Here is a 23,385-nt window from a genome sequence, read left to right as displayed (position 1 = left end):
AGAACTCTGTGGCTAAATTGAGTTGGGAGTATGCAGTAGAGATCATTTGCTAATGAAAACTTCGGGAGAACTCCCACAAGCTGTAATATGAGCAGCTTGCAGATTCTAAGACCAAAATATAAATCTAGATCTAATCATTACAAAAATGCCGAAAAAAAGATATTCATTAGATTAACTTTAATATGAATCACCAGGTTGAGAGTTCTATACCATATCCAATCCTATTTCATACGAAGTTTGGTGGAGTCTAAACCTAAGCAAGGTCCAAAAAGTGCCTATTCTCTTTCAAGATCTGGTGGAGTGAGTTAATGAAATCTGGGTTAATTAGGATCAGTTTATCAGTGTCAGGAGTATTAAAGCTACTTTATAGTGTAGAACAACGGGAGTTGTAGTGCAGTGGTGATGTCCTAACCACCTATATCCTTACCTCTCGATTAGAAGGCTACGTTGAAATTTGAAATATCCCAGAGATATATCATAACATCTCTGAACAGGTTCTTAATAAAATATCTCTTAGGTTATAATAAGGACTCCTGTGGCACTGTAGTAGTGTCCCTGCCTCTAAGGCAAGTTGGCCTGGTCAAGTCACACCTGCTCCAGGAGTGCATCTTAACACATCTGAATGGATTAATTTAAAACAAAATCTGGAAATTATAATAATTCACCATAATAAATAGTGTGGGATGAATTTCTTGACTCCTTTTTAATATATGAAAATCTATTAGCACTCGTGAATGTATCAGTTGTACTTTGTTTGGGATGAGCAAATGTCACTTAAGTAGCATTCGATAGAACAATTTTAAAAAGAAAATCGAACATATTTGTTAGACCACTGGTACCCCTTCAGAATAATTGTTCACTTGTTTGTTCAGCACTTTTACCTGGAAATGCTTGTAAATTAATAAATTGCTTCTTTTTCCTCAAAGGTTTCAAACTGAAGTTAATTATGACACGCTCGAAATTCGAGATGGGTCCATTAATTCATCACCTTTAATAGGAGAATACCATGGGACACAAGCACCCCAGTTTCTGATCAGCACTGGCAATTATATGTACCTTTTACTAACTACTGACAACAGCCGTTCAAGTGTTGGTTTTCAGATTCACTATGAAAGTAAGTATCTTTTGTCTCTTCCAAGCAGAACATCTGGTATGAATAATGTCTCACTTGTGTCCTTGGGTGAACAAGAACGTTGTGTTGAAAACACTTCTTCAAATAGAATTTTTAATGTAATTGTTTGGGCTCTTACTCCTACAGAATCTGTCCAATTTATATTGCAAAACAGGACCCTACATCCTTGGCAGCTGACAAGTGAAAGTGAGGACTGCAGATACTGGCGATCAGAGTCGAGAATGTGGTGCTGGAAAAGCACAGCAGATCAGGCAGCATCCGAGGAGCAGGAGAATCGATGTTTCAGGTGAGAGCTCTTCATCAGGAATCTTGATGAAGGCTCTCGCCCAAAACTTCAGTTTTGCTGCTCCTTGGATGCTGCCTGACCTGCTGTGCTTTTGCAACACTACACTATCAAGTGTGGGAGCGCAGTTTGCAGCTTTGTCTTTCAACTCTGGGGTTGTTTCACAGTGGATGGCTGTCAGCACAGTGTGTTCTGAACCATGGAGAAGGTTCAATTTTGTTGGTACAATCTGACTTGAACATTGGAAGGATTAAGAGAAACAGGCAATGCTTTTAGTTTGATTTATGCTGACGGAACTTACAATTTCAAAACATATACTTTTTTTGAATGAATGTGTCTTTTATTAACAATCTCCCTCAATGGTTTCTTTCTTCAAATCACACACTTCATTTCTTGCAATCTTCAGTCCAAAGACATGCAGGCTAGGTGGATTTGCCATAGGAAATGCAGGGTTATAGGGATCAGGTAGGGGGTGGGATGCTCAATGTGGACTGGATGCGATTAGCCTGCTTCCACACTATAGCGACTCTATGATTCTATTATAAGACATGGGTTGCTCTGGTAATTTTGGGTCACCTTTCTTCACAGCATTAACAGTTTAATACTTCTGTCTCTCGAGTAGACTACCATTCAGTATTTGCTTCATGTTGTTAGGGTCTCTACTTTGGATACCAGAGTCTGCAATTTTTTTGTCTTCCGAAAGAATATAGCAGTCCTGACATTATCTTATTTTCTCAACTCAAGTACCACATTGACAGATGTCAATCAGAGCTTGTCAGACTTTATTACTATGACTGACTAAGGAGCACGTACTTCAGTTCACTGATCTGACTTTTCCTCAGTTTAATTCATTAGTGTTAAACCTCACCTTAGTCCTCAGAGGCTGTCTGAACTCTCAGAAGAGTCTGAACAAATGAACACAGCAAGCACTTCATTCCAGCTTACACCATTTGTGCTGACGAGCAAATTTTGTATAAATTGGTCCCCCCTCAATTTTAGTATGGGAAGTTTTTCTGTTGCATTAATTGAGCAGGCTTTCCTTTGGGTTAATTAGATTCTGATTATCTCGTGGATGCATTGCATTTTGTGTTTTGCGATAAGTCCACATCAGAAGGATCAATACAAATAACTTTTTTGTTTTGCACTTTTTCTCGTCCTTATTTTTCCACACTTCCATCAGACAGGATACAGGTTAGATTGCACCTTTCAAATGTTCAAGTCACCTTCAGAATCACAAGATATGTGAAGATATGCATTGTGAATATTATGACAAAAATTGTTTCTTTCTTTAGAAAGAAACACATGTAAAAGCCAAGTAACATTGATTCAATCTTGTAACTAATTCTCTTCAGAGTTCCTTTGTTCAGAAGTTTAAACATGAAAGAGAACTTCAGGTTTATCATTTCCCTGCATAATGGAGTGAACTGGCTAAGTTCCCAAATGCAAATTCAAAATGTTTTGAAGACAGAATTTTCCAGAATTTTGAGAGAGATAGGTAAGAAATTAGCTTTATGAGAACACTTCCTGGAAAAATTGCAACAAAGCATACCGACAGATAAAGGATAATTCCAAATCTTGAAAAAACAATGGTGAAGAAAGATTAAACTCACTACATTTGTTTTCAAGAGCAAAAAATAATAAGCAGAAATCTGATGAATTGTTTTAACATAAACAGTTAAGGAGGTGATGGTGACTATTAATCCAAAGACCCAGGTAATGTTCTGGGGTTAAATAAAAACAATGAAGTATTGATGCTGGAAATCTGAAACACAAACAGAAAGTGCTGGAGAAACTCATTAAGTGTGTCAGTAAAAATAAGAGAGAGAAACAAAGTTAATGTTTCAAGTCCAGAATGTATTAATTTCCTGTTAATATTCTGGAGAGCCAGGCTTGAATAGCACCAAGACAAATGGTGCCATTTGAATTCAATAAAATTATGGAATTGAGTTTCATAATCACCATGAAACCATGTCGTTTGTCAGAATCACTCATCTGGGGGGGTCACTGTTTTAGGGAAGAAAACTGTCATCCCTACCTGGTCTAGCCGGAATGTGACTGTAGTCCTTTTGAATATGCTATACAAGATCCCAAAGTGCAACTCCTCGATACATTGAAATTAAGACTGTCTGGGAAGTGGAAAATTCAGGCCTTTGTTCTTAAGCTTTGAGCATCACTGGCCACTTATTGACCATCAATAATTACCCTGAGAAGATGGTGGTGACCAGTATTTTAGAACCTTCAGTTGCTGTGGTGTAGGTGCATCCAGAGTGCATTCAGTTTTTGCAGCCGATGACACCGAAGGAATAGTGACATAGTTCCTAGTCGGGATGACTGTTGTTGACTTGGAGGAAAACATTCAGGTGATGATGGTCTTGTGCATCTTTCTAAGTTGTAGAAGTTGTGACTTCGTTGATGTTGAAGGAATCATGGTGTGTTATCACAGAGCAGCTGATCAATGGCACTCACTACAGTCATTTTTCATTGGTGGTGGAGGGAATGAATATTGGATGCACTAACTGAGGTGGCAATCCAGGAGACTGCTTGGTCCTGGATGGTGTCCAACATCTTGAGTGTTATTGGAGCTGCAAGTGGTAAGTATTCCAACACACTTCTGACTTGTGCATTATAGATAATAGACAGGCATTGAAGGGTCAAGAAGTGAGTTATTCACTGCAGAATTCTCAGCCTTTGATCCTTCCGCTATAGCTGATATGGCTGTTTCAGTTCAGCTTCCAGTCAGTAACAAGCGCTAGAATGTTGATAGGTGGAGATTCTGTCTGATACTATGCTGAAGTGTTAGTTTATGTGTGCAAGTATTCTGAATGAGCTACTAATTATTAGCATAAGCCTAACAGACAGAGGTTATTTGGAAAAATATTACTTGACTCACAGAAAAACAGATGTGCAAAAAATATTCTAATTATAACTTTCTGAAATGGAGTGTCTCAGCCACTTCCAAAAGACACCAGATAGATATTGGATTGGTAGCTTTATTGGTTGCTTTATGGATCAGAATGAATCAACAATGTATAGGTTTCTTTGTTATGAAGACAGTGATAGTGCATTTTCTGAGTGGTTGCCCAGAAATTGATCTTGCTCATTGTCCTAATGACCTTTCTGAGTTCACCTTGTTCCATGATATTTAAAACTTGCTCTGTTCTAGAGATAATTCAAATCCCTTTGTTATAAACTAGATTTTTAAAGTCTTAACATGTGTCTGGAAACAATGCCATGGAGGATATTGGAATTGTGCAATAAGGGGTTTGACTGCAATATTACCATTTATATTGGGCTAACTACATCTTCAAATCTGATCATAGGGAAGTTGAAAGTTCCTGCATGAAATCTGAAGGATTTCATTTCAACAGCAGGAAAGAGGAAATATTGCCCATCTCATAACTGACACCAAATATCCAGAAAATTCAAGAAAAAAACTGAGCAAATTTAAGGAGGAGTTGGACAGATTTTCAATTAGTTATGAATTAAAGGATTACGGGGTACAGGTAGAAAAGTTGAGATCAACCAGATCGTATTAAATGATGGAGCAGAGTTGAGGGGCCGAACTATCTACTGCTCCTCATACTCAGGTTCTTCCTTTCTAACTGTCTTGGTGCTCCTTCCTGTTTGAAGAGTCTTTCTGGGCCTGATAGAGGCATGTTCATCTAATCTTGTGCTTGCACTTTCTTGAATCTCTTTGCCAGTTGTATTTATTTTTATAGTTACTTTCCTTTTTCATGGAATAATAAGTAAGCCAATGCAGATTCTCTGAACTGACTGTCAGAGGAGGGAAAGGAATTATAGAGGAGATTTTTCTGCCGTTCCTGTTGGTTTCTGTACCTCAGTCAACAGAGTGTGTTGAAAATGCCTCATTTGAACAGTTATTCACGGATGAAAGATTTGAGGTGTAAAGTAAATTGGGCCTTGTGTCAGGAAAATCTCAGTGGTGGACAAATATGGTATTCATAGATTCTGGGTTGAATCGTATAGTTTTTTGGCTGAGTGTAAGGAGCATGGAGATTTTTGCGTGAACATTTTGCTGCAAGTTCTAATAGCTTTCATTGCCATATGTTATAAATTTGCTTTATTCATTACTCACCTAACCTCTATGGTAACCTTCTCATCCAACTTGATCCCATCTAAGTACGCGTCACTCTCAAGAACACCTTGCCTTTCAGTGAATATCCTGGAATTGAGTGGCAGCCCTTGCACCCATACCATCTTTAAAAGCCGTCGTACACCCAGACAAGCAGTCAGTCTGGAACTGCACCGCATGGTTCTGGGCATTTGCTGCAGCATGCTAGACCAGAAGAATTCAACTCCCCACTGTGTAGGCAATGACTGGAAGATCCTGCTGCGTGAGATGGTGTACAGGTAGGATGTCCTCTTTTCCCAGAGCCAAAAGTGGGGTCTATGACCTCAGACCATGCCAGCCTGGTCTGAGGTTGCCACCTTGAGCAGTGCAGTTGGAGCCATCTGAAGGAATGCACAGCACTACAGCAAGAAGGTCAATGAGCTTTCCACTCCAGCAGCAGAACAGCCACCATCTTCACTCTACTACCTCAGTCACTCATAATTCTACTGCTACACCTACTTTTCACCAAGGCACATTTTCTACTGCACTCATTGTTACTTGTAAATACCTTCCCAATTGCTATCATCCCCCTTGCATGGTCACTGCATTGCCTACTCAGCTGCTGGGAACACCCTCCCACACCAGAAATAATAATTGTAACACCACTTTCCTCTACCTTGATACCTGCCTTTCTCTCCTTCCAGGACGAAAACAGCCCAAAATAGGGCAGAAAAAAACCCAACATGGGTGGGAGAATGCCAACATTTAGCTCCTCACCCCTCATTTGGAGGGCATCTTGATCCTGGGCTAACACTCACTGAATTAAGGCTATGCCCCTTGACTTGATTAAGGCTGAAGTAATTGAATAAAGGCAGAAGTATTCTGAGCCTGCTACTTCTGTCAAATGAGGCAAGTACTAAAAGACAATGTAAGGCAGGGATGCTGTAAAGGTCCAGGCAGCACAGAGTGAGTGAGCACTATGACAGCACACAAACAGGCCAGAGACTCAGCCTTGTCCACTCTTATGAGCTGTGTACTTGTCCCTAAGCAAACAGTATCCCTCCTGCAGTGTTGGAATGATAGCTTTGAGTGGAGCATTACTATAAGTGGATCAGAGAATTGCCAAGAGGTTTCTTAGAGGCCTGCACATGTTGGATGCCAATATTCGTGAACTTGGGTATGCGGGGCCTTGTTCTTTTGAACAGCATAAAGCACTTTGTATTTCTATCTCCCTCTAGTATTGAAGAATATTCATATTGTGTGTAAAACCATGACTCTGTTTTTTGTCAAAAGATGCTTTTAGACCTGCAGATTATTTCAGTAATGTATTTTTTGGAATCAGTCAGCCAGTCAGGATTCAGGTGCAACAAATATGGAGGGAAGTTATGTTTCAGAGAGTTTATGTTAAAATAGTCATGATTTGGAGATGCCAGTGTTGGACTGGGGTGTACAAAGTTAAAAATCATACAGCACCAGATATAGTCCAACAGGTTTAATTGGAAGCACTCTAGCTTTCGGAGAGTCGCTCCTTCATCAGGTGATATCACCTGATGAAGGAGAATCGCTCCGAAAGCTAGTGTGCTTCCAATTAAACCTGTTGGATTATAGCCTGGTGTTATGTGAATTTTAACTATGTTAAAATATTGCACACTAATTATCCAGCAGAAACATAGGACCTTGTGTGAGGTTCTATTCCAGATCAAACCAGATGATTGACTTCCATGCAAAGCTTTGTGTCTCATTTCATTTTCTCTTATTGATGGTAGGCCTTCTTGACTTTTGAAATACTCCAAGGAGTTTTATCAGAGATTTTCTTCATTCCTTTTTTTCGACCACCTCATTCCTGAAGAAGGGCTCATGCCCGAAACATCGATTCTCCTGCTCCTTGGATGTTGCTTGACCTGCTGCGCATTTCCAGCAACACATTTTCAGTTCTGATTTCTAGCATCTACAGACCTCATTTTCTCCTATAAAATTTCTACCATCTACGGCAATTAACTTCGCAAAAGTTACTTTATCCCATTTTGTCAGCTGTGCATGCCTGAATTGACAAAGCCTTTTAATCCTCTCACAATTTATGTTCTCTCAGAATACCTTGTTGGTCATCAAGTTCATTGCCTAACTTTGGGTGAACTAAAGGCCCATCTTAGATGTCCTTCTTCTACAATTATTCTTTTCGACCCACATGATGTAACCAGGTCTGGTTTGTCTTACCTAATATCTTCCTTCTCAGTTCCTGAGCTGATTTTCTCAGACTCCTCTTACTTTTCCATGACATTCCATATCACACCAACTATCCAAAAGGCTTGACTGTTTTCACTCTCAATTATTATTTTTTGTTCATCAGGTCTGTTAACAGAAATCATAATGGCCAGTCCTGCCACTTTTCTTACACCTTTCGTAGGCTGATGATCAGAATCATTGTTCGCTATAAATAGCCACTTCACTAAGCATTTCAGGTCATCAAAGTTAAATGAAAAGCCTCGAACAGTTTCACACATTTCTTACCTCTTCCAACTATGGGTTTTTCTTCAAACAAGCCAAATCTATTGAAGATTCTTTTCTAAGACCATGAAACCTTTAGTAATTTTCAGCAAAAATGATCTGAGCACGCAATAAACTTAAAACACTAACTCATCCTTTACCTATTTGTAGCTAGGTATTCTGTGATTGTACCTAGTTACCCTGTACCTAGGATGGCACTGTATATTGGTGACATTGGTGACATTGTTACACTGTAACTAAACTGAAGATGTTGTACCGAGCGAGCATTGTACCTTGGATGGTGCTATAAGTGGTGACTTATAAAGGTTTCATTGTACTCATTTTAGTACATGAGATAATATATCTAATTCTAATTCTATTTAATGTCAAAAAGTATGTATATTTCTTAACATTTCTAATTCCTAAAACAATTACATTTAAAAGGCATCTGGTGGGGTACATGAATAGGAAGGGTTTAGAGGGATATGGGCCAAGTGCTGGCAAATGGGACTAGATTAATTTAGGATATCTGGTCAGCATGGACGAGTTGGACTGAAGGGCCTGTTTCCATGCTGTACATCTGTACGACTTTATGAAGCTAGATGGTTCACTCATACCAGAGGACAAAAACAGGTTGTTGGCATGAAAACATTGATGTTGTGAAGCCAACTCCTGTTTTTTTAGCCAAAGTGTTAAGAAATTATTTCCTCCTCCTCCACTGGTCCATCTTGCATCTGGAGAAAACAGATCCCTGAAGAAGACTGCCACCTACAAGGACCACTTGATGAAGACTACCCTCTGACCGTAGCACTTATGATGCACCTATTTCAACAGGCATGTAGTTTACACTGTTTCGATCAGTTGACTGAATCCTTTTTGCCACTGGCTTGGGACATTTAGTCATGACAGCAGGATGACCCATATTCTGGTAAAACTTGAAGTTATCTTGGGCCTGTAACTTAAGAGAAATTCTAGGGTTGACATATTAATCAATCGAAACCTACACCTCCATTCGAACTGATTAAAGACTTAACAGCCATTTAGGTTGGTTCAATCCATTCTCATAACTTTTATGAACCTTTTATCTTTTACTTATAAATTCCATGTCCGATATATTCGCCCTCACTACTTGCCTGAGGAAGGAGCAGGGTCTCTGAAAGAGTGTGGTTTCAAATAAACTTGCTGGACTATAACCCGGTGTTGTGTGATTTTTGACATTGTTCTCTTGTGTACCTTCATCTGAGGGTTAATTAATCATTCTTTCTGAGAACAACACTTCTTACTTTCCTAAACACTGCATTGATAATAGGTTGCGCATGGCACCAAATTAATCTTTGATGTGCAAATGAAATGACACGCAACGGAGCACTATAACCGCAGGGATTCTGGTTATTTCTGTAACCTTCCTTTAGAACTGTGCTTTCATCTTTATTAATTAGGAATTTGGAAAGCTATTTAATGCTGTAACATTTAAATGAGATCCAACTCTCTATTGAATCCAATAATACGATTAGATTCAAATAGAATCCAATCCAATAGTAAATACGAGGAAAATTCAGTTTCCAAGGGACCCCAATTTTCAACAATACTTCCAACATTAAGGAGGCCATTAAGCCCTTGTGCATGCCAGCATTCTGAAAGAGTGAATCACCTCAGCCCACTTTCGTATTTTTCTCTCATTGCTTCAATTTTCTTCTCTTCGGGCGTTTATCAAGATCCCTTCTGAAAGCCAAAATTCAATCTGCCATCACTACACCCTCTCATGCAGTGTATAATAGACCTTAAATATACACTGCTGAACATGTTTTTTCCTCATGTTGCCTTTGGTTCTTAGTCAATGACCATTCATCATTGCTTTATGATCCTTCTACCAATGTGAATAGTTTCTGTCTATCTACTCTGTGTAGACTCCCCAGCATTTAAACACACTATATAAAATCTACTTTCAACATTAAACACAGACAACCACCTGATAAAGGAGCGTCGCTCCGAAAGATGGTGTGCTTCCAATTAAACCTGTTGGACTATAACCTGGTGTTGTGTGATTTTTAACTTTGTACACCCCAGTCCAACACCTGCAACTTCATATCATACTTTCAACATTGTCTTTTCAAAGCAAAACAACCCCAGTTCCTTCAAAGATTCCAGGTAGTTGAAGTTCCTCACCTCTGAAACCATTCTTGTGAATCTATCCTCCATTTTTCCAATCCATTCCTTTCTTCACTCACTGAATTTTTTTACAGGCAATAGTTGTTTTGGTGATGCCAAAGCTTGTTATTTTAAAGTCATTTTATGTTTTATGCACCTTTTTAAAAGGGCAAGTGATAGTGCACTTGTCTCTGAGTCAAATAGCTGTGGGTTTAAGCCCCAACTCAAGATTCATGCTTGTTTGTCTTACAGAAGAAGTACAGTGTGCTTGGAGATTTCAGCTGCCTGCAAAAATGGATGTGAAGAATTTGGTAGTGCTCAGAAAAGCTAGAGGACCCATTTTTCATTCCAAACAGCACAGGATCATGACAAACGTTGGGTGAAAAGCAAAATGTTGCTGAGAGTCTGGCAGAGACTTGAGCATTGCACTTTTCAGACAGATTTCCATTTAGACATCCAGCTAAAACATCTGCAATCATGATGCATATATTGATGTACACATTGAATGAGATATCAAGGACTGTAAGGAAATGTCTGATTGGAAATTTACCCCTTAATCTTTAGTTTTCACTGAGGCTGATTTTATTTATTGTATGTCAAATTTACAAGATTATTAATTATAAATGAAATGGTATTTTAAAATGATGAAAGGTAGGCAGCAATATGGGACTTGGGTGTGCAAATATTTGAAATCTTGGATGAATATTTGGAAATAATTGAGTTGATTGATGTTCCAAAACTCCTTCTCACACATCCAATCTGTTACAGAGATCAGCAAGCACATTATGCTATTTAATCACATGCAGCCTTATATTATTGAACGTGGTCACATTTTAAATCATTTTCCCTTTGGAGTCAGGTAAATTTGAAATATGTTTGTAATTCCCTGACTTAATATTGCTATGTACATTTTTTAGTGAGCCTCCTGTCACAGGTACTCATTGTTCATCTCATCCTGTGTGTTTCTGTGCACGGAGGTGGGTTTGATCTTGTTATACGAGAGTGGAAAAACAAATTGCCAGGATTATCTGACACTTTCTGAGGAAGTGGGTGTTAGCAGGCTGAATGATGCGATTAAAATTTGACGGCTTTGCCGCAAGTACTCCTTAAAGTTAGAGTAATTTATTTTCTTTGGCATGGTTTTGCCGATTTGCAGTAGTGTGTGAGAATACAAGGGGCTATGACTCAAGTTGTCTCCAGCAGAGTATAAATCTCTGAGCAGAAGTCTCCATTCTAATCTCTGATTTTGGTAAGAATAAGCTATCACTTTTATCATTTACATGAAAAGGGACAGCTGCTGTAAGTTGTTCAAAATTGCAATTTCAAATGGAGATTTGTTAAGAGGAAATTGGGTCTAACTCACTAGCTGGGGCTTTTTGAAAAGAATACAGATAGGGTTAATGAATACTGCATTGTTGATGTAGCGTACATGGATTTCCAAAAGATCTACACAACAAACTGGGAAAGATCTACCTCATGGGATAAAAGGGAACATAGCTATGTTTCCAGGCAAAAGTGAAAGGCTTGTGCCTGAAATGCTATTTTCCTGCTCCTCGGATGCTGCCTAACCTGCTGTGCTTTTCCAGCACTACTCTAATCTTGACTCTGATAGCTATGTTTCTGCTGAGTGATAGGAAACAGACAGTATTGGTTCCTGGATATTTCTTGGATGAAGGAAGCATTGTTGGAGTTTCCCAGGGGTCAGTCTTGGGGCCATTGCTTTTTCTGGTGATCTAGATCTTTGTGTGCAGAGGACAGTTTCAACGTTTGCAGATGGCACAAAACCCAAAATAATTGTAAGCTGTGTGGAGAACACTGCACACCTCCAGAAGGACAAAGATAATTTAGTGGAATGGCAGATAGGTGGCAGATGTAGTTCAACATGTGAAGTGTGAGGTGATACGTGTGATACAAACAACATGGAAATAAATGATAAAATAATGAATATTATTTGACTGCATAAGCAGGAGTAGAGCGATTGTTGAGTACATATGCATATGTTTTCAAAAGTGGCAGGACAATTAGATAGAGCTATCTATGAAGCAGCTGTCTTCTAGACTTCACTTATAGGGGGATAGACGACAAAAGCAAATAGATTGTGATGAAATTATACTGGTTAAATCTCAGCTGAAGTATTGTATCCAGTTCTTAGTGCCACACTTTGCAGAATGATATTTCTGGAGAATGGAGAAAGCACAGAATAAGCCTGCAAGAGTGGTTCGAGTGATGAGAAACTTCAGTTAAGAGATCATTTGGGACCATTTTCTTTGGAGAGAACAACTGAGAGGAAAATTGATCCGAGTTTTCAAAACCATAAGGTGTTGGGGCAGAGAAGCTTGTGAAAAACATTGTGCCTGCTAGTGAAGCATCAAGAACCATGGAACAATTTGCACAGTGAGTGGTTCATGTCTGAAATGCACTGCCTGAAAATGTAGTAGAGGCAGGTTCAATCAAGGTATTGGATGTTTATTTAAATAGAAATAATGTACAAGACTGTGGGAAAAGGGCAGGCATTTGAAAAGAAACTTGTTCATAGTACTCAAACTGCAAATACATTGGTTGAATGACCTCCATTCACAATTATATGATCCCTGTGATGTTCTGCATTTTGATATTTTAACTGTAGCTTCATTCACGCAACTGGAAAACCAGTGAAAGAATTTTGGACTTTATACAAGGCCTTGGTATAAGTGTCAAATAGGTGTCATTTTGTGGGGAACAGTCAACTACAGTGATATTACCCAAATTGGCCAATTAGTGATGGCTGGGGCATGTCACCAACCAATTAAGAACAGTAGATGGACTCTCGAGGCTGACGAGCTGGTGAGGGATCCTTTTGCTTGGAAGGAGCTGAGACTTTGGTTCTGATTAGAGAGGGTGCCTGCTCTTCAACTTCTTAAATTTGTAAGTTTAGAATCAGCAGCCGAGCCACCATAGTGCAAGGGGAGCAGACCAGGCAGGCAAACATGGCCTCACCGCCTGCTTTAGTGTTAACTCTAATGAATTCTCTATTTGATGACACAGTCATAGCATGTCGCATAATGTAAAGCACACCAAACCAAAACCAGTATATGAAATTGGCCGATGGTCATCTGCTGGAATTATTTCAAAGATGGTTACCCGCAGAAAGCAAATTAATTTGGAATAGGGTAGCATGAAAACCTGTAAATGAATATTTGATTGATTAAGTTTTGTTTTTGTAGGTGTCACCTTGGAACTAGATTCATGCTTAGACCCGGGAATTCCTGTAAATGGGCGACGGCATGGAAACAACTTCTCAATTGGATCGACTGTGACCTTCAGTTGTTGCCCTGGTTACACATTAAGTGATGATGACCCTCTAATATGCGATGATAATCGTCAATGGAACCATGCTTTACCGAGCTGTGAAGGTTAGTGTCCATTTCTCAGATGTGACCACAAAAATATTTCTATTACTAATGTCACAACATATAAGGGGCATTTGTGCTATTATTAAGAAACCTGAGAACTATTAACTTAATAATTTAAAATCCTCTTATCATTTAATTCATTGTTCATCAAAGTTATTCCTATTGAAACAATTAACATTGAACAGCCAATCAAAAACAAAATTATGGATAGAATTAAAAGTTAGAATGAAGAGAAGTAAAAATTAGAGAGAGCAAATTTATTACCATGGTAACTTAACGATTAAGAATAAGAACAAATGCTCGTGACTAGATTTTGTTAATAATTCTTAAAGGTGAATGGCTAATATTTCTTGGATGAATTGATACAATTTTCAAGCCTGAGAATTTTGAGCTAAGGTTTTCATTGCTAAAGGAACTAGAAACTCAACCTATTCAATATTTCTTTTAATATATTATTAAATAATATTTGGGAATTCAGCTAACAGTACAATGTCTCCTAATCATTAAGAGAGTCCGAAGATCAGCAGCTAATACAGAAGGCAACTGGAACATTGGCCTTTATTTCTAAAAGTAATGGAGCATACAATTAAGGAGATCAATTATACAAAACTATACAAGCCACTAGTCAGACCACACCTGGAATAACTTGAACAATATTGGTCTCCTTTTCCGAATTAACTTCTACTGGCATTGGAGGCAGTCCAGAGAAGGTCAACAGTATTGATTCCACATAGAGAAGAATTTTCTTCTGAGGAGGTTGGGCTGTGGAGTTTATAAGAATGAGAAGCAAACTTCTGAAGCATAAGATTTTTAGGAAGCTTGACAGTGTGGAGATAGAGAGGCTGTTTTTTCCAATGTGGGAGAGTTTTGGATCAGAGAACATAATGTCATGCATTTAAAATAGAAATGGGGAATGTTTTATTTTCTGCGAGTGGATAATCAATCTATGGAATCTTTATCACAGAAGGCTGAGTTATTAAGTTACTCAAATCTCAGAGAGGCTGGTTTTTAATAAGTAAGGGAATCTTGACTGAAAGGGAAAGGGCAGGAAAATGGAGTTGGGGAGTTCAGATTAGCTATCTTACTGAATGACAGAGCAAACTTGATGGGCCAAATGGCTTACTTACGCGCCTATGTCTTATGATTGTCTGAAGGTAATTGGATACTGATAACTGTTATTTTGCTGTAGTATGATACAAATTGAAAATAAAAATTTTTGTTCCACTTCTGTTGAAGTCCAGTCATGAGTCCAAGCAGTAACCACCCTCTAATAATTATCACTACAAATTATACTTAACTTTACTAACCTGCAATACGTTTGGACACAATTCCAACAATAACAATTGTGAGCAAACTTCTTCCTACATTCATCCTTTTAAATATAGCAGTTGCCCATGTGCTACATTTATCACTTGAATAGGAAACATCAGGGAACGATTTGATTATTGGAATAAGGGTTACATTACAGCTGGGCATATTCTGGTTATCATTGTCTATCAATAAGTTCCCATTGAATAGCTATGAGCTGTTCTGATTCATTTTTGTTCAACATGTTGTGACAGACTATAGTTTACCATTAGCATCCTCACAATCAATGAATTGGTAATTACAAATTAAATAAATATTACACTCCTACAGCAAGGAACTTCATTTTAAAACAATTCAGTCGTGCACAGGATCCTAGGGGATAGTTTTATTTGATTTGTTTAGTGTTTTGAAAATTGCTTTCTGTTAATTTATTTCAAACTGACTAACTCTCAGTTGCTACAGAATGCCTCATGAAACCAAAAAAACCCAACTTGTTCCATGTAGCTTTTTCAGAATAATAGAATTGTACAGTGTAGAGGCATGCTATTTGACCCATCAAATCCACAACAACCCTCTGAAGAGCATCCCATTCAAATCTACCCCCTACCCTATCTCCTGTAACCCTGCACTTCTCATGGCTAAATCACTTTGCCTGCACATCCTTGGATACCATGAACAATTTATATGGTCAATCTACTTAACCTGCACATCTTTGGGCTGTGGGAGGAAACTGGAGCACATGTGAGAAACCCACACTGACATAGGGAAAATGTGCAGACTCCGCACAGACAGTTACCCGATGGTGGAATCAAACCGGGGTCCCTGGTGCTGTGAGGCAGCAGTGCTCACCACTGAGCCTTTGTGCTGCCCCATAAAACAACCTAGGCACATTATGAAATAAACGTTGACACTGTGATGCAAAAGAAGGTGTTGGGACAAATGACTTTTGGCAAAGAGATAGCAGTTAAGGAACTTTGTAAAGAAGGAAGAAAGAAACTGAGGTGTAGAGAGGGAATTCTGAAATTTAGTACTCTGGTGGCTAATTATGGAGCAAATAAAATCCGGGATGTTAAAGATCCCAAAATTGATGAATTATAGAGATCTTGGAAGTTGGTTCAAAGATGGAGAAGGGCGGTATCATGGAAAAAAAAATTGAAACCAATGAAATTTTAAAGTTCTAGTTGTTAGACTAAAAACTGATGTCAGTCATGGGCAATGGAAGATTGGACATTGATAGGTTCTGAGGGCCTTCACCTCTGTATAATCTGATCCATTGCTACTTCACTCAAGGAGGAAAAAAAAATCTCATCATGAATTTGTGCCTTAGTGATCAAGGTTCATCAACTCTCATGCCCATGCCATTCAATCAATACCATTTCCAAAGAAGTCATATTGGACAAACGTTAACTTTGTTTCTGTCTCACTTATGTTGCTAGACATGCTGCATTTCTCCATCACATTTTATTTATATTTATTAAAGAGCAAACTTTATGAAAACATTATAATTGTACAACCCCTAAAATGTTGTGGAACATTTAAACTGAGAGGAACTGAATGCATTTCAATGATTCATTTCATTCAAATGAATGGAATATTTTAGGACTAAGTCATTATGTAATTCAAAATAGATTGTTTTACTGTTGGGATGAAGGCTTTTATTGCTTGAAATCTAAAAGAAAGATAGAAAATACACTCAATAAGTCATGTAGTATATTTAGGAAAGCCACAATAGCATTTTGGCTCAAACTCTCTTCAAATAACTTAGATCTCTAATTTCTTTTGGATTTGATATATTAAAAAATAATTAGACCTGTTTCACTCTCTGCATATTCTGCCTGACCTGTTGAGCATTTCTAGCATTTTAAATTCTTGTCACAAATAAACTGGATCTATCTTGACTCCATAATAATCAATCGATAACCGTTTGCCATTATTTTGTTTTGTGCTTCAAGAATGCACATCTGGGAAATAGTCTGGCACATTAAGCATGTGATAGCAGCTAGATCCTCACATGATGTAATTTTTAAAAGTTTGTTAAATATTAAGAGAATAACAGTTGAGCTAATGGCTCATCATACCTTAACATCTATTGGCATTTTTTGTGTAAAAGTTAAGCTTGGTTTTAAATCAATATTCACATTTAATGCTTAGTAAGGTAATGGTTCGATGGGGCTTAAATTTGAGGTGACATCAATTCCCTACATTCCCTATCACACCCACTTTATTGGTTGAGTGACTGTGTGGAGTTTGCACATTCTCCCCGTGTCTGTGTGGGTTTCCTCCGGGTGCTCCGGTTTCCTCCCACAGTCCAAAAATGTGCAGGTTAGATGAATTGGCCAAGCTAAATTGCCCATAGTGTTAAGTGAAGGGATAAATGTTGGAGAATGGGTCTGGGTGGGTTGTGCTTCGGTGTGTTGGTGTGGACTGGTTGGGCCGAAGGGCCTGTTTACACACTGTAACTAATCTAAGCTAAACTCCAGCGTTCAGAAAGAGCAGATGCATCTGTACCAGCTCCCTAAGATCCTGCTAATTACTCCTGACCAAATGTAGTGTTATGATCACAGCAGATGTTGTTATTGGACAAGTCATATCCCTGACAGAAACCTAGTTGATAGATCACTCTTTCAGCTGTTTTGGTCTTAATGAAGTCATCTCTCACTGAAACATAAGCACACAGAGCTGACGATTTTGCTTTAACGATAAGACAGATGTTTATTGCAAATGAATATAAGATAAAATAGAATAATCCAAATTATCTCTTTACAGTAAAAAATCATTTTTAAACATGCATTAAAGCTACAATCATATTAAACTCATACCATTTGTTCATACATTGAAAAGGTACAAAACTGCTGTTGCACAGTACCCAAAACACATCCCTGCGACAGCATCCCGAACATCATTCAGATAGTACCCACACCAGTATTCCTGTAAAATATGACAGTAATGATCAAGGGAGGAGAGGACATCGGCTCCCCGTCTTATTTTTGTGTATTATCAGTCAGTCACAACATTGTAAATTTTTTTTTGCACCCAGCTTGCTCACTCCTACTAAAATGTAGTAACAGGTTCAAAACAAAGAAACACATCCCTGGATTTTCTGGAGTAAAAGATAGGGCACTTTTGTTCCCTACTAAACCTGAGAGAAAATAATAAAATGCACCATCAAAAACTCACACAAGTATTTTTAGAAGGGAAAGTGAAGTTACCCAGAACAAACAGAAAGATAAAAGAAAATGTTGTTAAAGTTCTTTGAGTTCTTGAGTTGTGTGAATGAAATCTGAGTCTCTGATTGTTGTTTTGTTTTCTCAGCAGGAACAAAATCTGTAGAATCCTAGAATTCTCAATAAATGTATGTTTTCCCAATTTCCTTTCTCAATGGGAGGTTCTTTAAAGACATAAGGCCTTTATCTCTTTCTCCCCCAAGGGGAGAGAGAGAGAAAGAGAGAGATAACAAGATGCAGATCCTGTCATTGTTAATAGGCTCTCATTTTCTCTCGCTTTCTCTCTTCACATGAACTTGTCTCAGTCCATGGTCAGCTAATCACAACTGATTTAAGTTTATAGGTCAATCACTTTAGTCCATGAAAGTCTCATGCATTAAATCAGATAATGGAGGTTGAATACCTAGAATCCATGATAGTCCTTTCTCAAAACAAGATATAGAATGGAGTCGGAGAATGGTACTTTACACACTTTTCAGATCCGAGGTGCAGTGCAGTAGGACTCCTCAGCCAGAGCTTGTTTGTTTCTTTTCTTTTTTTCTTTTACTCTTTTTTTCCTTCTTTCTTCTTGGTGATGTCCTGAACTCTCAGCCTCAGCATGGACTAAGACTTGGACTCTAGGCCACAGCACAGACCCAGCATGTTGACCCCTCGGCCTGTCACAGTGGTTTCTTGGCTCAGTGTGGTGGCCTCTGCCTGGCATGCTGTCTCCTGGCCGAGCATGAAAGTCTGTCAGCAACTGACTATGACGGTCTCTTGGTGGCTTGGCATGGCAATCTTTCAGCCTAGAGTGGCCTCAGTGTATACTCCTGGCCGTGAGATGATTTCAGAGTGGACTGCTGGCCTCAAGAGACTTGAGGTGAATCCTGACTTGGTTAGAAGTCAAGGCCCAGTACTGACTAGAGGCTAGATGCCATTGTGGACTGAGTTTGAACTTGGTTCTGATTCTGAACATTTTGTTTCTTTTTTAAAATGTATTTCTATGATCTATAATGCTGGACCTTTTTTATTTCTTTATTCTTCTCTTTTTATTCCCAATGCATTTGTACTTAATAATCTATATCTAGGTAACTTTGTACCTAAGATGACACCTTGTGTAAGTGGCGACTTGTAAACTTTTCATTGTACTCATTTGAATACATGAGACAATAAAGCTAATTCTAATTCTAATTAAATAAAGAAACCATTCAACCCATTGCAAATATGTTGCTTTTCTGAAAAAGATAAACCCATTCATTCACATGCCTCTACTATTTTCTCATAATTTCTTCAAGTAATGTTTCATTATGCTTATGAACTCAGTTATGCATGCCTGTAAGAGTAATGGTCCAAACACTGATGCATGATTGACAGCAATGTTCATATCCTTCCATTTGAAAAATACCCATTCATTATTCTCCACTGGCATTTAACTAAATCTTTATCAGTGCTGTCACATCATTTTGAATATTCAACAAGCTTCTGATATGCAACCTTATTCAATTAATTTTGCATATCTATTGCATTTCCTTTATCACTTGTGCTCTGCCAGTTCCTTGAACAAGCAACTCAGAAGTTTGTCGGATACAACTTGTTTTTCACAAGTTTATGCTTATTGGCTTTATTTTACTTTAGATAAAAATAACATAATCTGCTATTCCATAATATATAAAAATTAACTCATATTGACTTGTCCGCTGGTCAGTTGGTTTGTAAAGCAGTGTGATTCTGGCAGTGTCATCTCTCGAATGAGAGAGCAGTTCAATGGTTTGGTAAGACTGTGACAGCTTGATATGAAATTGAATAGAAAATATAAATTCAATTCCAGAAACAGGCCACACAACTATACAAGTCCATTTCAGCATATATGGTCTAGCTGAGTAAAAATGTATCTGTGTTATTTGTTATTTTTATTTATTTAGTGGCTATGGGCATCATTAGCTGGCATTTATTATCTTTCCCAAGTTGCCTTAGAGAAGGTGGTGGTGAGCTGGTGTATCAACTACTCCATGTGATACTGAATTTGACATTTTATTATTCTTTTGCATCATGGTTTCTTTCGATTTCCCAGTTGGATTTGTTTGTGAATATCTTACCAAATACGAATTCTGTCTGCAAAACGTGAAAACTTCATCTTCAAGCCTGTCTGATCAAACCTTTGCAAAAACATCAGAACCATGGGGTCACCCTTTAGTTTTCTCTTTTCCAGACTATTCAATCTTCACTGATAAATACAACTTCTCAATTCTGTCATAAGTCTGGTCAATTCTCTTGTTATATCTCTGCATCCTTTCTGTGATTTAAACACCAGACCATTCTAAGTGTGGTCTCATTAATGTTAAATATGTTTATCATACTTTCTCTAATTTTCATTTCTACCCTTCTTAAACACAAACCCCAAATGATGGATTTGTCTTTTTGTTAAACTGTGTTGCTGCTTTTAGCATTATGGATATCTCTACTCCTTGTTCCCATTGCTCTGATATCCCATTCACAGTGTAACTTTCAAAGAGTCTGCTTCCTCCTTACTTTTGGATCAAATTGTAGCATGATACATGTATCTTTATTGCAGTAGTATTGCCGATTGCATGCCCTTTTTCCAAGTCTTATTACCTTGCATAGAGATAAGGAAGACTTTGAGTTTGATCATTTACATTGAACTTATATGGACACATATCCAGGAATCAGTCATGAATCTTCTTTATGTCATGTTCTCAAATGAGCCAAGATTCTTGCCTGTTCACCAATGAGGCCAATTAGTGTAAATTTCACAACAAGACATTTGTAAATGTGTCTCTTGACCTTGAGTTTATACTTTGATTTGCGCTGCTATGTTATCCCTCAAGATTCTTCAGCCATGTTCTGCATACTGTTTAAAGAAATGGTGCGACTATTTCTAAGGATAGATTTGTGTAAAAGTGCTCATAGTGAGGAACTGTGCCTCAAAGACAGTACAGATCAGAGACTGATGTCACAATATTGAGTGATTGTTCTCCTTATATATGTTACTTGCTAAGAGCACTGCTCAGGTGTGTTTACCTATCATGATACTTCAACCTTTCTCAAATTTTACTGAAGTAGAAATTTTAATTTGGAAGCTGTTGCAGTCTCTTAAGCTGATTGAATACTGCAGCCACACCACAATGTTGTTATTCAGGTTGAAATATTAAATAAAGTACTGCAGTAAAATTCAATAGTTAGAAATTGCCAATACTGCAATAACTGACTGCAATTACGACAGTGAACTGATTGCTTACATTGAAAAACTTAACAGCAATCTTCAGTTTCTATTAGATCCTAATAGGCCAGAAGAAACCAATTTTTGTCTGTCTAAAGCATTTATACTACCTGAATATTAACTGTGCCCCTTGACTTGAAATTTTGAAAGTATTTATTCAAGTTCAGATGCAGGAGAAAGACTTGGCATTGTGCAATGGTTTACAAAAGTTAATTTAAAATCAGCTCGGAGTTATAATATAGAGAAGTTAATATTGAAATCATTCTTGGGTTATTATTTATACCACAGTAACTTCAAGGTGAGCAGTTTAATAGGACAGAAATGTGCTGCTTTTCATTTTTTTCAAACTGTCAGCCAGTATTATCCCTGACACAGTGAAATGGAGTTGTGACAATGTAACATACACTGTACAAGGAATTTGTATGAGTACAGATTTCATTTGTATAAGAGCTTTTTTTTGTTTGCTGTTCATTGAACTTTTTAATGTTGTAATGTACTCTTCCTGTTTCTTTCAATTTCTACATATAAAGATAGATTCGTGCTAAAATCACAATCTATTATTTATTTTCTGTCATATCCTAAGGGATGGGGCAAAGGAGTTGTTTCTTTCACAATTGTTACAAAAAAGGCCTTTTTTTCTTTGCTTTAGCTTTCTGCGGTGGCTATGTTCGTGGTACAAGTGGAACTATTCTGTCTCCTGGATTTCCAGATTTTTATCCTAATTCCTTGAACTGCACTTGGATAATTGAAGTTTCACATGGAAAAGGTAAATCCAACTGCTTTTCTTCACAGCATCTTCCTCTTCAGAGACAACACCCCAAAAATAATTGCTTAAGAAATTTAAAACTATGTCAGTGAAAACCGGTCTAAACGTTTTGATCCACTATTCAGTTGAATCTTTGACGAATATCTGTCATCGCTCCCCAGTTTGGTTTATATGTGATTACAGTCCCACATACAGTGATTGATTGAAACCTCAGGAATGGCAGAGTCGGTCATTCTGTTGTATCAATCTTTTACTTGGCAGCTCAGGATGGCCATTGCCGCCCACATCAGAGTAACTAGAGATTGGCAATAGATACTGCTGATGAAGAAATGTCGACAATCTGAAATATTATTTTGTTTTGCATGAGTGTGTTAATCGAAAGAGTATGTAAAAGAAATGAACTCTCTTTACGAATCAAAAGTTACTTTTTTAACTGACTGGACAAATTGGAATTGATGTTCCAGTGCTGACAGGGACCAATGTCACTTAAATCTCTGCTTCAGCATTTCTTTTGTTTATTTTCAGGTGTGCAGTTGGTATTTCACACATTCCACCTTGAGAGTTCTCATGACTACTTAATTATCACAGAGGATGGGAGCTTCACCAATCCTGTAGCAAGGCTCACAGGCTCTGCCCTGCCTCCAACTATTAATGCAGGTCTATTTGGAAATTACACAGCACAACTACGTTTCGTCTCAGACTTTTCAGTTTCTTATGAGGGATTCAACATCACGTTCTCAGGTAGGACACCTTACATTCGCTCAACCTACTCAAGTTATTTGAAACTGAAAATGTAAATCAAAGGAAGACATGAAAAGATACCTCTGGACATGATGTAAAGTAACCCACTGAATACTGATCATTTTACAACAAAATCTTAGCTATTACTCTGAATGTTCAAGACTACCAATATCATCGTGATTATCTGAAAGAAAAATAAGTAACTTAAATGACTGGATTTACAGAAAATAGCAAATGATACATAAATCCCCTGCATAATGATATACAAAATATCCAATGTTTTGTATTATGAGTAGATTGAAAATATTTACAGGCACGAACAGATAAAATAATTTGGTGATTGTTATGAATTTTCATTATTTGGGAAAGTGAGGTTTCTATTGAATGGAATACTTCAGCTATAGTTTCTTATTGGGTAACTCTTCATTTCTGACAATAATATTAGAGAGATGAAGACAAACTATTCTAAGTATTCATTAATGTCCATTTCTATTCTTCTGTTTTAGAGATTATCTTTTGGATCCATCCATAACCACCAATTTCAACAAATAACTAGAAAAATGTTTCACGTTATTGCAACATTCATTTGATTTATTGATTTAAAGTATTCTCTTTGCA

At 37.7% G+C, this 23,385-nt stretch overlaps 1 protein-coding gene across 1 annotated transcript in view; it reads left to right on the top strand.

Moving 5' to 3' along the window:
* The window catches only part of LOC132835936 (CUB and sushi domain-containing protein 1-like), a 2,426,762-nt gene that overhangs the window by 1,875,691 nt on the left and 527,686 nt on the right, over positions 1–23,385 (top strand). Inside the window, exons 18-21 of the mRNA XM_060855058.1 lie at positions 927–1,114; positions 13,323–13,511; positions 21,910–22,026; positions 22,552–22,767. Of these exons, the coding sequence (XP_060711041.1) occupies positions 927–1,114; positions 13,323–13,511; positions 21,910–22,026; positions 22,552–22,767 (710 nt within the window). The remainder of the gene's footprint in view (positions 1–926; positions 1,115–13,322; positions 13,512–21,909; positions 22,027–22,551; positions 22,768–23,385) is intronic.

This window comes from Hemiscyllium ocellatum, chromosome 3, assembly GCF_020745735.1.
Source record: "Hemiscyllium ocellatum isolate sHemOce1 chromosome 3, sHemOce1.pat.X.cur, whole genome shotgun sequence".
Classification (NCBI taxonomy): Eukaryota; Metazoa; Chordata; class Chondrichthyes; order Orectolobiformes; family Hemiscylliidae; genus Hemiscyllium; species Hemiscyllium ocellatum.
This window is presented reverse-complemented; position numbering and strand designations above follow the sequence as displayed.